We start from the raw sequence: 13,366 nt of genomic DNA, 5'->3' as shown, positions 1-13,366 counted from the left end.
CCAACCTCCTTTACTTCAGCTTACTGTCTCTGAGATGCACTGAGGAAGAAGGCTTTATACAATATTAAAGGCATAGATTTACCCAAGGAGAAATATCACAGAATGGTCATTTTGATTTTTCCTTTACAAAAGGATTAATCTCAGTGTTCTACCAGATATGTTGGGTTTAATTTAATATTAAAAATTGTATTTCCTATATGTTAATGTCAAGTGAAGCACAAATATTGAACTACCAGTATGTAGTTTTTTAATTATATGCTCAATTTTAGAAGTGTTTTGGTTTGTGATACATATTGTGCATTTTCTCTGATGACACAAAACCTCTTGTATTGTCCTCAAAGCCCTGATCATTTGTTGGAGGTCTGAGGTAAGATTACATGCCAGGAATAAGGAGCAATCCTTATTCTTCAAGATTTGGTCTTTGCCGCTTAAAAATCCAAATAACCGATCAATTTAATCAATGGAGTAAACAAAATTTAATGAGATTAATTGTAGGGTGTCAAATAATAATGGATTCTGTAGCTCAGTTGGTAAAGAATCTGCCTGCAATGCAGAAGACCTGGGTTTGATCCCTGGGTCAGGAAGATCCCCTGGAGAAGGAAATGGCACCCACTCCAGTATTCTTGTCTGGGAAATCCCATGGACAGAAGGAGTCTTGTGGGCTTCAGTCCATGGAATCACAGAAAAGTTGGACATGACTTAGCAACTAAATAATAGCAACAAGGCCAGAGTCCACACCAAGAACTGTGTTTGGGGATGTAGTACAAGGTAATAGGGAATGGAGCTGGCTGATTAGTACTATGGAGTCAGCGATACTGAAGAAATAATAACAGGCAGACAGACTCAACATGTAACCAGGTTCTACTTACCTGGGTAATATTTAGTGGTGAAATTTTAGTATTCTAATGATGGGAGGGGGTCATAAGAGCAAATAATTCCTGTAGAAGACTTAAATACTAGATAATTTATCAGAGTAAAATTCCTGTTAATGAAACTGAGGCAGAAAGTAAGAGGAATTTGTTCAGACATGCCACTCTATTGGCTGGAATCAATTCTCTATCCTTTTTTCTAAGGTTAAATCCACTCTAGAGACGGAGGCAGAGTAATGCCTATAGAAGAGGTTTGGATGGTAGTAGCTAGGATGTTTATTAGGGATATTAGGGATATATCAGGAACATTACCTGAAAGCTGTGTCAGTGGTCCCAACAGGAAACCAGGCCATTAGCAATGGAATGGAATGGAGATGAAGAGGCCATGTCTGAGAGAGAATTTGGAGGTCAATATGATGGGACTGGAAGACTGATGAACATGAGGTTTTGAGGGGTGAGTTAGAACTCAAGATGAATCCAAGATGAGATGGAAGGAATATGAGATAAGTATGATAGGTACCGGAGCCTGGTAGGCTGCAGTCCATGGGGTCGCCAAGAGTCGGACACTACTGAGCGACTTCACTTTCTCTTTTCACTTCCATGCATTGGAGAAGGAAATGGCAACCCACTCCAGTGTTCTTGCCTGGAGAATCCCAGGGACGGAGGAGCCTGGTGGCCTGCCGTCTATGGGGTCGCACAGAGTCGGACACAACTGAAGTGACTTAGCAGCAGCAGTAGCATGATAGGTACACTGATAAAGGAGCTGGTTTGAAAGGGAGGATATGATAGTTCATCTAAAACGTTTTAAGTTTAAGGTTCCCATGGAGCAATAAAATTTAGTTACCTGATAGGCAGACTAGAAATCTGTAATGCAGGTCAGATTAGATGGTATCAATTTATTATGTATCTATTATAAGGCATGAGGCCAAAGAGATGAATGAGATCACCCAAGGAATAATCATGGAGTAAGTTGAAGTCTTGACTAGAACTTTGGATAATACTCTCATTTAGGAACTGGAAGGGCAGCAAGAGGCAGCAAAGGAGGCTGGGATGGGACAATAACAAGAAAGTAGCAAAACTAGGAAAGAGTCATGTCTAAAAAGCCAAAGGGGAAAAATATTTTAAGAAGGAAGAACAGCAGTATCAAACATTCCAGAAAGGCTAAGCACGATTCACTCATTCATTTATTTAACAACAGTAATGAAATGCCTCTAAGTTCTGTGCTAGGATTTAGGAATGAGGACACAGAAGTCTGATGAGTATTTTTAGTTATCATTGAGGCTGTTTCACAGAGGTTTTATATTAGTTACAATCATGATAGTCTGATTTCAGCAGTTAAAGATGGAACTAGAGTTAAGGAGAGAGAGCCAAGCTGTGTAGCCTAATTTTCTGAAAGATCTAAGAGGAAATGGTGAAGAAGAGAGGGGTCAATAATCACCTAATCCCATGTGAACTCATTTTGACGCACTGACTTGAATCAAATGTTTATTAATAAAGCTGGATATAGTAGTGAGCACAGGACATGATAGGGTTTTTTTTTTGCTTTTAAGGAAGGTTACAATCTAGATGCACTTTATTTTCTTGAGCTCCAAAATCACTGCAGATGGTGACTGCAGCCATGAAACTAAAAGACACTTGCTCCTTGGAAGAAAAGCTATGACAAAACTAGACGGCCTCTTAAAAAGCAGAGACATAACTTTGCTGACAAAGGTCCATATGGTCAAATCTATGGTTTTTCCAGAAGCCTTTTATGGATGTGAGAGTTGGACCATATAGAAAGCTGAGCACCAAAGAATTGATGATTTTGAAGCGTGGTATTGGAAAAGACTCTTGAGAGTCCCTTGGACTGCAAGGAGATCAAACCACTCAGTCCTAAAGGAAATTGACCCTGAACATTCACTGGAAGGACTAATGCTGAAGCTGAAGCTCCAACATTTTGGCCACCTGATGTGAAGAGAGAGCTCATTAGAAAAGACCCCAGTGCTGGGAAAGATTGAAGGCAGGAGGAGAAGGGGATGGCAGAGGACGAAATGGTTGGATGGCATCACTGACTCCATGGACATGAATTGGAGCAAGCTCTAGGAAATGGTGAAGGACAGGGAAACCTGGCGTGCTGCAGTCCATGGAGTCACAAAGAGTTGGACATGCCTGAGAGACTGAGCAACAGTGAACAACAATCTAGATGAAAATTAATGTGTATGTTTGTGAGGGGATTGCAGGTGGAGAGCAAGATATAAAGATTGAATAAAAATTCAATGAATATAATGAACATTAGTTATAATGTCAAATAATGATTATTAGTTGATTAAAAGGAGCTATAGACTAACAAACTGTGAATTCAGGGGGAGGGAAGATTACTACAAGTGCCCAAATGTTTTGCCACAAATAAAGAAATACATGTAAGTTGCAAAAGAAGATTGCTGCTCCTGCTGCTGCTGCTGCTAAGTCGCTTCAGTTGTGTCTGACTCTGTGCGACCCCATAGACAGCAGTCCACCAGGCTCCTCTGTCCCCGGGATTCTCCAGGCAAGAATACTGGAGTGGGGTGCCATATCCTTCTCCAATGCATGCATGCATGCTAAGTTGCTTCAGTCGTGTCCGACTCTATGAGACCCCATGGACAGCAGCCCACAAGGCTCCTCTGTCCACAGATTTCTCCAGACAAGAATACTGGAGTGGGCTGCCATTTCCTTCTCCCAAAAGAAGACTAAGAATAAGACTTTCATAAAGGGAAGACAAGAGGGTAAGTTGTCTCTTCCCATAGAAAGTGGAGATGCTGCCATCTGCCTATATTCTACTCTAGAAAAGGGAAGTTGCTCAGTCATGTCTGACTCTTTGCGATCCCATGGACTGTAGTCTACCAGGCTCCTCTGTCCATGGGATTTTCCAGGCAAGAATACTGGAGTGTGTTGCCATTTCCTTCTCTAGGAGATCTTCCCAACCCAGGGATTAGAACCTGGGCCTCCCACATTGTAGGCTGACGCTTTACCATCTGAGCCACCAGGGAAGTCCACCAAAAGGGGCCGCAAAAAATAAATCTACTCTTCTTTACTCACTCAGCAGTCTCCTTTGGCTCACAGATTGCTGGTACATATGCTTCAGTACTCCTGTGGTGTTGGCCTTATCATCACAAATGGTACCAAGATATCAAATATGCAGGAAACCTGTTCGCAGAAAGCAGGAGTCTTAAAAACCTTGCTGCTGCTGCTAAGTTGCTTCAGTCATGTCCAACTCTGTGCGACCCCATAGATGGCAGCCCACCAGGCTCCCCTGTCCCTGGGATTCTCCAGGCAAGAACACTGGAGTGGGGTGCCATTGCTTAGCCCTGTGCTAAATAAAACAGGCACAGAACAAACAAGAAAAGAGAAATACAAAGTGTCGTGCATAAGCTTTTGCAAGCAAGTTCAGTGCCCTGCAGAGGCCAGGAGGGGAGCAGTTCTTGTATTGATGGAGTCAGAGCCTGAATTCTAAGGTCAGGATATAGATATTAAAGCTGCACACTCATGGGCACATCAAACCTTAGCCATATGGGCCTTATTGTTCTGAAGGTTCACAGGTGAAATTGACTTGATACATTTTCTTTGATGTTTATTAAACCATAATTTTGTAGAATTTGAAATGGAATGATGGCTAAACTGAGAAACCAATCAGAAGTTCAGCTCAAAGAACTTTAATAGAAAATACTGGAAAGATACTGGGAAAGAGGTAATACTTATTAGATCAATTTTCTTAACATGGCAGAATGTAAATATTTAGGTGCTGTTCATTAAAATTTCAAGTTAATATATTAGACAGTTGGGTCTGTAGATGTCAAATCCTCTCATTAACCCCAAAAAGTTGTTATAGTCTGCATTAGTTAGCTATTGCTATGTAACAAATTATATGAAAATTTAATCACTTAAAACACAGTCTTTGTGGGTCAGGAATCTAGGCAAATATTCACCATATCCTAAGATCTCCCAAAGGCAGCAGTCAAGATTCCACTGGGGTAGGATGTACTTCCAAGCTTATTCATCGCCTGTTTCCAAGAAACAAAAGAAAATAACTTCTTTCATTCCATTCACTTATTCAGAGCTAGAGCAAAGGTTCTTGATTGAGCAGGGTTCATAATGGGAGTGGCCAGCTCTTGTCTGACTAAAGAGGACAGATCGAACCCAAAATTGAGAGGGTAAGTTCAGAATCATAGGTTCAACATTAAATATCATGTCCAAAGTATGAGTTGGAACTGTAGATGAGAAAAGAATAAGAGGACAGGAGGATAGGAATACTGAGCCAGTGTAGAAGCAAAATATTAGACCAGATAAGGCAGACAGGTTGTAGATTTCAGGGCTTCCCCAATGGCTCAGCAGGTAAGGAATCTCACTGCAATGCAGGAGACGTGGATTCGACCGATTTAGGCATCAACAAAGAAATAGTGCTTAGCACTGTTTTGCTCATAGGCAGGTTCCTGGTTTCAAAGACAAAGGGCTGGGCCAGAGGTTTTCTCTGTTATTAAAAGTCATAAAGTAGTATTGCTATACTTTTGTTTTATGTTCAAATAAATAGAAAACAGTCTAGAGGAAATGTTGAAATTTGCGAGGAACTACTACTCCAAATGAAATTAAAAGCCCTGAAAATATTATTTCTTAGCCAACATTAGATTATGTATTTTCTCCCAAAATGCACAGGTAATGTTTTGTATTGATTGATAATTTAATTCTCCTCCCTCTTCAAACAGTATTTGCATCTGGTGATTTTTTTTCTCTATGTCAGAGTCATCTAACTTAGAACAAACACTGGTGGGGGTGCCAATGGTTTCTTCTTCTGTTTGCTGTTTTTAATTTTTATCTTTACATTACCTCATTTTGATCTTAATAATAATTCCCAGGTAGCTCAGTCGTAAAGAAGCCACCTGCCAATGAAGGGGACTTAAGAGACATGGATTTGATCCTTCAACTCCTGAAGGAGGAAATGGCAACTACTGCAGTATTCTTGCCAGGATAATCCCGTGGACAGAGGAGTCTGGCAGGCTACAGTCCATGGGGTCACAAAGGGTTGGACACGACTGAGCAACTGAGCACACGTACACACAACAAATTAATATTTTTATTAACATGTTGCAAACAAACAACAGCTCATTTCTGAAAGAACAAATCTAGTCATATTTAATTCCCTTTTTGCTTGCTTCCAATTATGACTTCTACCAGATTACAGAAGTAATCAATTTCTTTCATCCATCTTTTCTTCACATGCCTGCAAATCAATTATTAATTTTTTGATTTTATAAATTAACCCTTATTTTGAGGGCTTATTAATTTATTTGTACCTATTTCAATCTTAGATCATTTCATTGTAACTGTTCTTAAGCTTGCTTTTTTCTTTATTTAAACATATTCTTGCTGTATATTAAACCACAGTACAATTTAGTTTCTTCATTTATATTAGCCATTGACTGAACAACAACTAATAAGTCAACATAAGTAATTTAAATCTCTATTAAAATTTGTCAATGCCAGCTCCAAACAGACAGTTTTCTTTATTCAGAAAGTGTTGACATTTTCTTCCCATGCCATCTACTAAAGATAAATAGATCAGATAGTTTCAGATGAAATTAAATGTGGAATTTCTATATTTTTTGGTTACCATTCATTTTGAAAAATTCCATTAATTCTGAGGAGTTTTCTGTTCCAAATCTTAAAGGTAATGATTTTCAGGATATCAAAGTATTTTTCAAAATATTTTCTCTAACAACCTATCATGGCATTTGAAATTCATACTCTTGTGATTCCTGTGGGTTGTTTAATGCTAGCCAAAGATATATGTAGATGCCTGTAGATACAGATTGACATATATATGGAATATGAACAAAGACAAACATTGCATCACGGATAAAATGTGCTTTAAATAGCTTAGTAAAGGCCCTGAGGTGATGATAATAAATTTATAGGTGTGTGTGTGTGTGTGTGTGTGTGTGTGTGTGTGTGTGCATTTTGGGTTGGAAGAGTGAAAAATCTAGAAAAAGCTGTACCTCAATGCATGCAGGTTAAGAGTGGGCAACCATGTATGAGAAAGCCTGAGTAACAGATGGGGAATAATAATATCTGCCTTTTTTAATGCGTGTAAAGTCCAGAATACATTAATTTTACCTATTTAATAAGTCATGTCCAAGAATTAAAGGAGGCTTTAAAAATAAAATTGAAATAATTTTTCTTTTTTGGTTCCAATAATATTTTAAATGGCAATCTGTACTTACAGATAAATCATACATGTGTTCATTGCTACATTTATGGAGGTTTAATATTTGCAACTGCTAAAAATAAATAATTAAATAGGTTCTCCCTAGGAAGAAATTCTACTAAATTTGGAAGTAACTCTAAAGAGAGCTGTCACTTTTTTTGAGATGAAATATCTGTGAAGAAAATAGTCTATTAGCTAATTATTAAATAGTATTAATTGTGTTAACCTGCAAGAAAAAGTAATTGTTCATTCAATGTGTAAAGTGTACCTGACTTCATATACATTCACAGTTGCCCAAATGCAGGGTCAATAATAATGTTAAAATACCAGTATTGTACTTTTCTCTTACCTTATTTCTCTCTTCCTCTGTTCCTATAACCTCCTGTGCTTTCCAAAGTATAGGTGGTAATACTGTTTGTCTACTTATGAAACAGGCTTCTTTATTCATTGAAATAAGCCCAATAGGCTTAAAATCAACCCAAAATGGAAAGGAAAATATTTAGATAAAGCATTTGGGAAGTGATGAGTCCCTATAAATTCTACTGTATGGTCACTTATGCCACCTACGTGGAAAACCAGTTTTTGGACTTCTCTGGTGGTCCAGTGTTTAAGACTTTGCTGTCCAATGCAGGGGGTGTGGATTTGATCGCTAGTTGGGGGAGCTAAGATCCCATGTGCCTCATGGCTTCAAAAACCAAAGGTATAAAACAGAAGCAGTATTGTAACAAAATAAATAAAGACTTCAAAAATGGTCTGCATCAAAAATCTTTTTTAAAAAGAGAAAACCTGTGCTAATTAGTAGAGGAAATTCTTGGTTTACAGAAGTAGAAGATGATCTTTTGAATTTTAAAATATTGATTAAATGGGATTTAAAAAATTATTTTACAAACCATTTGGTCTGTTGGACTCCTCTGTGTACTATTACTGTTGAGTCACTAAGTCATGTGTGACTCTTCGCAAGCCCTCTTTGCTGGACTGCAGCACGCCAGGCTGCCCCGTCCTTCATTCAGTTCAGTTTAGTTGCATAGTCGTGTCCAGTTGTTTGCGACCCCATGGAGAGCAACATGCCAGGCTTCCCTGTCCATCACCAACTCCCAGAGCTTGCTCAAACTCAAGTCCATAGAGTCAGTGATGCTATCCAACCATCTCATCCTCTGCCATCCCCTTCTCCTCCTGTCTTCAATATTTCCAAACATCAAGGTCTTTTCCAGTGAGTCAGTTCTTCACAGCAGGTGGCCAAAGTATTGGAGTTTCAGCTTCAGCATCAATCCTTCCAATGAATATTTTGGACTAATTTCCTTTAGGATAGACTGGTTGGATCTCCTTGCTTTCCAAGGAACTCTCAAGAGTCTTCTCCAATACTACAGTTCAAAAGGATCAATTCTTTGGGGCTCACCTCTCTTTGTAGTCCAACTCTCACATCCATACATGACCACTGGAAAAAACATAGCTTAGAAGGACTTTTGTTGGCAAAGTAATGTCTCTACTTTTTAATATGCTGTCTAGGTTGGTCATAGCTTTTCTTCCAAAGAGCAAGTGTCTTTTAATTTCATGGCTGTAGTCACCATCTGCAGTGATTTTGGAGCCCAAAAAGTCTATTACTGTTTCCACTGTTTCCCCATCAATTTGCCATGAAATGATGGGACCAGATGCCATGATCTTAGTTTTCTGAATCTTGAGTTTTAAGCCAACTTTTTCACTCTTCTCTTTCACTTTCATCAAGAGGCTCTTTAGGTCTTCTTTACTCTCTGTCATAAGGGTGGTATCATCTGCATATCTGAGGTTATTGGTATTTCTCCCAGCAATCTTGATTCCAACTTGTGCTTCATCCAGCCTAGTGTTTCTCATGATGTACTTTGCATACAAGTTAAATAAGCAGGGTTACAATATGATGTGAGCCTTGATGTACTCCTTTCCCAATTTGGAACCAGTCCATTGTTCCATGTCTAGTTCTAACTGTTGCTTCTTCATCTGCATACAGATTTCTCAGGAGGCAGGTCGGGTGGTCTAGTATTCCCATCTCTTGAAGAATTCTCCAGTTTGTTGTGATCCACACAGTCAAAGGCTTTGGCGTAGTCAATAAAGCAGAAGTAGATGTTTTTTTGGAACTCTCTTCCTTTTTTTTCATCCAATTTGATCTCTGGTTCCTCTGCCTTTTCTGAAACCAGCTTGAGCATCTGGAAGTTCCCAGTTCACATACTGCTGAAGCCTGGCTTGGAGAATTATGAGCATTACTTGGCTAGCGTGTGAGATGAGTGCAATTGTGTGGTAGTTTGAGGATTCTTTGGCATTGCCTTACTTTGGGATCAGAATGCAAACAGACCTTTTCCAGTCCTGTGGCTACTACTGAGTTTTCCAAATTTGCTGGCATATTAAGTGCAGCGCTTTCACAGCATCATCTTTCAAGATTTGAAATAGCTCAATTGGCATTCCATCACCTCCACTAGCTTTGTTTGTAGTGATGCTTCCTAAGGCCCACTTGTCTTCACATTCCAGGATATCTAAGTGAGTGATCACACCATCGTGGTTATCTGGGTCATGAAGATCTTTTTCGTATAGTGCTTCTGTGTATTACTGCCACCTCTTCTTAATATCTGCTGTTTTTGTTTGCTCAAATTCATGTCCATTGAGTCAGTGATGCCATCCAACCATCTCATACTAGGTTACAAAAAAAAAAAAGACCCTTCTAAGACACTTGGATGTACTAGGTAAACGTTCCTTAGTGTTTCCTTTGGCTCATTTGAGGCAGAAATATGGACTCGGCAAGAGGGCAAGGAGTTGGGTAGGACAAAGGACTGAAATGTAACCATGTTGTACCTTCTTATTCTTCTAGGATCTCATGACTCCTTCAGCTTCTACATTGATGAAGCCTCTCCAGTGGGGCCTGAACAGCCAGAAACTGTCCAGAATTTTGTCTCTGTGTTTGGAACTGTGGCCAAAAAGCTGATGCGAAAATGGCTAGCCACTCAAACCATGAACTTTACCGGTCAGCTAGGAGCTGGGATCCGTTACTTTGATCTTCGAATTTCCACCAAGCCCAGAGACCCCGACAATGAACTCTACTTTGCTCATGGTTTGTTCAGTGCCAAAGTCAATGAAGGTCTTGAGGAGATCAATGCATTCCTCACAGATCACCATAAGGAGGTAGTATTCTTGGACTTCAACCACTTTTATGGGATGCAGAAATACCACCATGAAAAACTGGTCCAAATGCTGAAAGACATCTATGGAAATAAAATGTGCCCAGCGATCTTTGCCCAGGAAGTGAGTCTAAAGTACCTGTGGGAGAAGGATTACCAAGTGCTGGTCTTCTACCACAGTCCAGTGGCTCTGGAAGTGCCCTTTCTCTGGCCTGGGCAGATGATGCCAGCACCCTGGGCCAACACCACAGACCCAGAAAAATTGATCCAGTTTCTTCAGGCATCCATCACCGAGAGAAGGAAGAAGGGATCGTTTTTCATATCTCAGGTGGTGCTGACTCCCAAAGCAAGCACTGTGGTCAAAGGGGTGGCCAGTGGTCTCAGAGAAACTATCACAGAAAGGTAAGTGTCCTTAAGTTCTCAGGGGAAATGTTTAAGCAGTTTAATCCAACATCAAAGAGCTGTTAAGTGATGGAGCGGATTCACACCCGTGTATGTTAGTTTCCCAGGGCTGTCACCACAAAGTGCCACAAACTGGGTGGCTTAAGACAGAAGAAATTTACCACCCCTCAGTTCCAGAGGCTAAAAGTCTGAAATCAAGGTGTCAGCAGGCCGGCTCCTTCTGAGGGCTCCGTGGGAGAGTCTTTCCCGTGCCACTCCCCTAACTTCTGGTGACAGTTGCCATCCCTTGTGGTCCTTAGCTTACAGATGCATCACTCCATCTCTGCCTCCATCTTTACATGATATTCTTCCCTGTTTCTCTGTCATCTCTTCTTATAAGGACACCAGTCATATTGGACTAGGGCCTGCCCTAGTGACTTCATCTTAACTTAATTACATCTGTAAATGTCCTATTTTCAAATAAGTTTACACTTAACAGATGTTGGGAATTAGGACTTCAGTATGTCATTTTGTGGGCTTTCCTGGGAGCTCAGCAGTAAAGAACCCACCTACAGTGCAGGAGATGCAGGTTAGATCCCTGGGTTTGGAAGATCCCCTGGAGAAGGAAATGGCAACCCATTCCAGTATTCTTGCCTAAGAAATCCCATGGACAGAGGAGGCGGAAGCTGGTGGGCTACAGTCCATGGGGTGCAAACAGCTGGACACAATTTAGCAACTAAACAATAACAATAACACCGTGTCATTTTGTGGGACATAGATCAACCCACAGGAACATGGATTTTTGTCTTTGCTTTTGCTGTACTACATGGCTTGCTGGGTTTTAGTTACCCAACCAGAGATCAAACCTGGACCCCTTGCAGTGGAAGTGTGGAAACCTAACCACTGGCTCATCCAGGGAATTCCCACATTATGCATTTTGACCCCATATCTAGTTATCTTTTCATAGCACTCCTTTTCATGTGTGCTTAGCATTATATAGATAACAAAGCTCTTTCTCTACTGTTTTCAGAGTATTTTCACATACCTGATTCCATTTGACCTGCATAATAATTCTGGAAAGTAGATACTATATTACAGATAAAAATTAAACTTCAGAGACATGAAATGTTTTGCCTAAAGCCATCTGGACAATGAATAGTGAACCAAAGACTCAAACCCCATTTTTCCCAAGTTATGTTCTGTGTCTTTACACTTTATCCAAAGCAACACTCAATCTCCAGAGAATAGGCTTTCCACTGGTCAAGCCCAGACACACCTGTAGGGCAGTGGTCATCTGTGAGCCACAATTAGCAATCACTAAAGACATCTGTAACTCATTCCCCAATACAACATCTATCATTGTACATATTGCTTATTCTTTTGAGTTAAACTATTAAACAAGGCAAACATTGAAAAGCAAACACGGTTCCTATCACAGCTTTTAACTTTAATTGGTATTTTGAATTATGGTAAGGAGACAGAGAATGAATGTTTTGCTCAAGGTCTTGTAGGGAAAGACAAGAAAATTAAAAGACTGGGAAGTGGAAATGCTATGGATGACCTTTAGAGGTGAAAATGCTAGATGGTGGGAAATGGCAGGTGAAATTAGTAATGGGGCAGAAACAGATTTGTATGAAGACTTTTAGGCAGGCTACAGGGAATGTCATCCTATGAGCCATGGGGAGCTAGAAAATGATATTTAACATTGGAGTGACTCGATCAGGTCTGCATTTGCAGTGGATAATAGGTGAAGCATGGGGGGTAAATGGAATGGAGAGACCTAGCAGTTAAGAAGCGCATGGAACTGTTTTAGCAATCATATGAAAGCTCAAGTGAGGAAGTAAGAAAATGGAGAAGGGGACAGTATGCCACAGCAAAAGTTAGAATGACTATTTAGCTATGTGGTGTGAATGAGAGAAAAGGGAAGTAGAATGAGTGATGGATGCATTCACAGAGGCAAAAATCAATGATACAGGGACTTGGTAAAAACATGAGGAAGATCCGATCAGGATTGTGTTAAATTTGTTTGCTCAGTCCCTCAGTTGTGTCCAACTCTTAGGGATCCCGTGGATTGTAGCCCATCCATGGGCTGCTTGTCCATGGAATTTTTCAGGTAAAAATACTGGAATGGGTTGCCATTTCTTCTTCCAGGGAATCTTCCCAACTTAGGGAATGAACCCACATCTCTTGTGTCTCCTGCATTGGCAGGTGGATTTTTTACCACTGCGCCACCTAGGAAGCCCCATGCTAAATTTAAAGTCCTAGAAAGATATCCAAGTAGAGGTGGCCAGTTGATCATTAGGAATATAGGTTAATATTTTTGGGAAATACTATATTTTTTGGCAATGACAGGCACAGGACCTTAGAGAGGAAAAATTCCTCCATACATAATTATAACTTCCTTCTGTTATTCAGATATTTGCTAGGATCTCCTTGTTCCTTCGATACAAATAAGATTCCCAACCCTTCACTGTACACTGTATGCAAATGTAAAGCTTTCCCTAAAATTTCTGCTGATGTCTAGATTTCTTCCATTCATATAGAATGAGCCCTTGCTCTACTGGATTTGTGTCATTTTATGAATTGATTGTCCAAGGTGGCCTGTCCATGTTCCACCCTCTATACCCTGAGACGCGAAACTTGCTTCTTGCTTAATTTCTATATAATGGTTTATTCAGACTTTACTAAGGATCTGAGCAGACAAGGGAGGTTTTATAATCATAATGTAGATGACTTAAAGTTGAACTTCAGATTCATCTGGA

General features: G+C 40.0%; 1 protein-coding gene across 3 annotated transcripts in view; it reads left to right on the top strand.

Moving 5' to 3' along the window:
• The window catches only part of PLCXD3 (phosphatidylinositol specific phospholipase C X domain containing 3), a 201,378-nt gene that overhangs the window by 114,875 nt on the left and 73,137 nt on the right, over positions 1-13,366 (top strand). For all 3 annotated transcript variants that reach the window (XM_086361570.1, XM_086361572.1, XM_086361571.1), the window contains exon 2: positions 9,917-10,625. In XM_086361570.1, coding sequence (XP_086217696.1) covers positions 9,917-10,625 — 709 coding nt within the window. The remainder of the gene's footprint in view (positions 1-9,916; positions 10,626-13,366) is intronic.

This window comes from Bos grunniens, chromosome 20 (genome assembly GCF_055505025.1).
Source record: "Bos grunniens cultivar Pamir isolate PY7600 chromosome 20, Bosgru_T2T1.0, whole genome shotgun sequence".
Taxonomy (NCBI): domain Eukaryota; kingdom Metazoa; phylum Chordata; class Mammalia; order Artiodactyla; family Bovidae; genus Bos; species Bos grunniens.
This window is presented reverse-complemented; position numbering and strand designations above follow the sequence as displayed.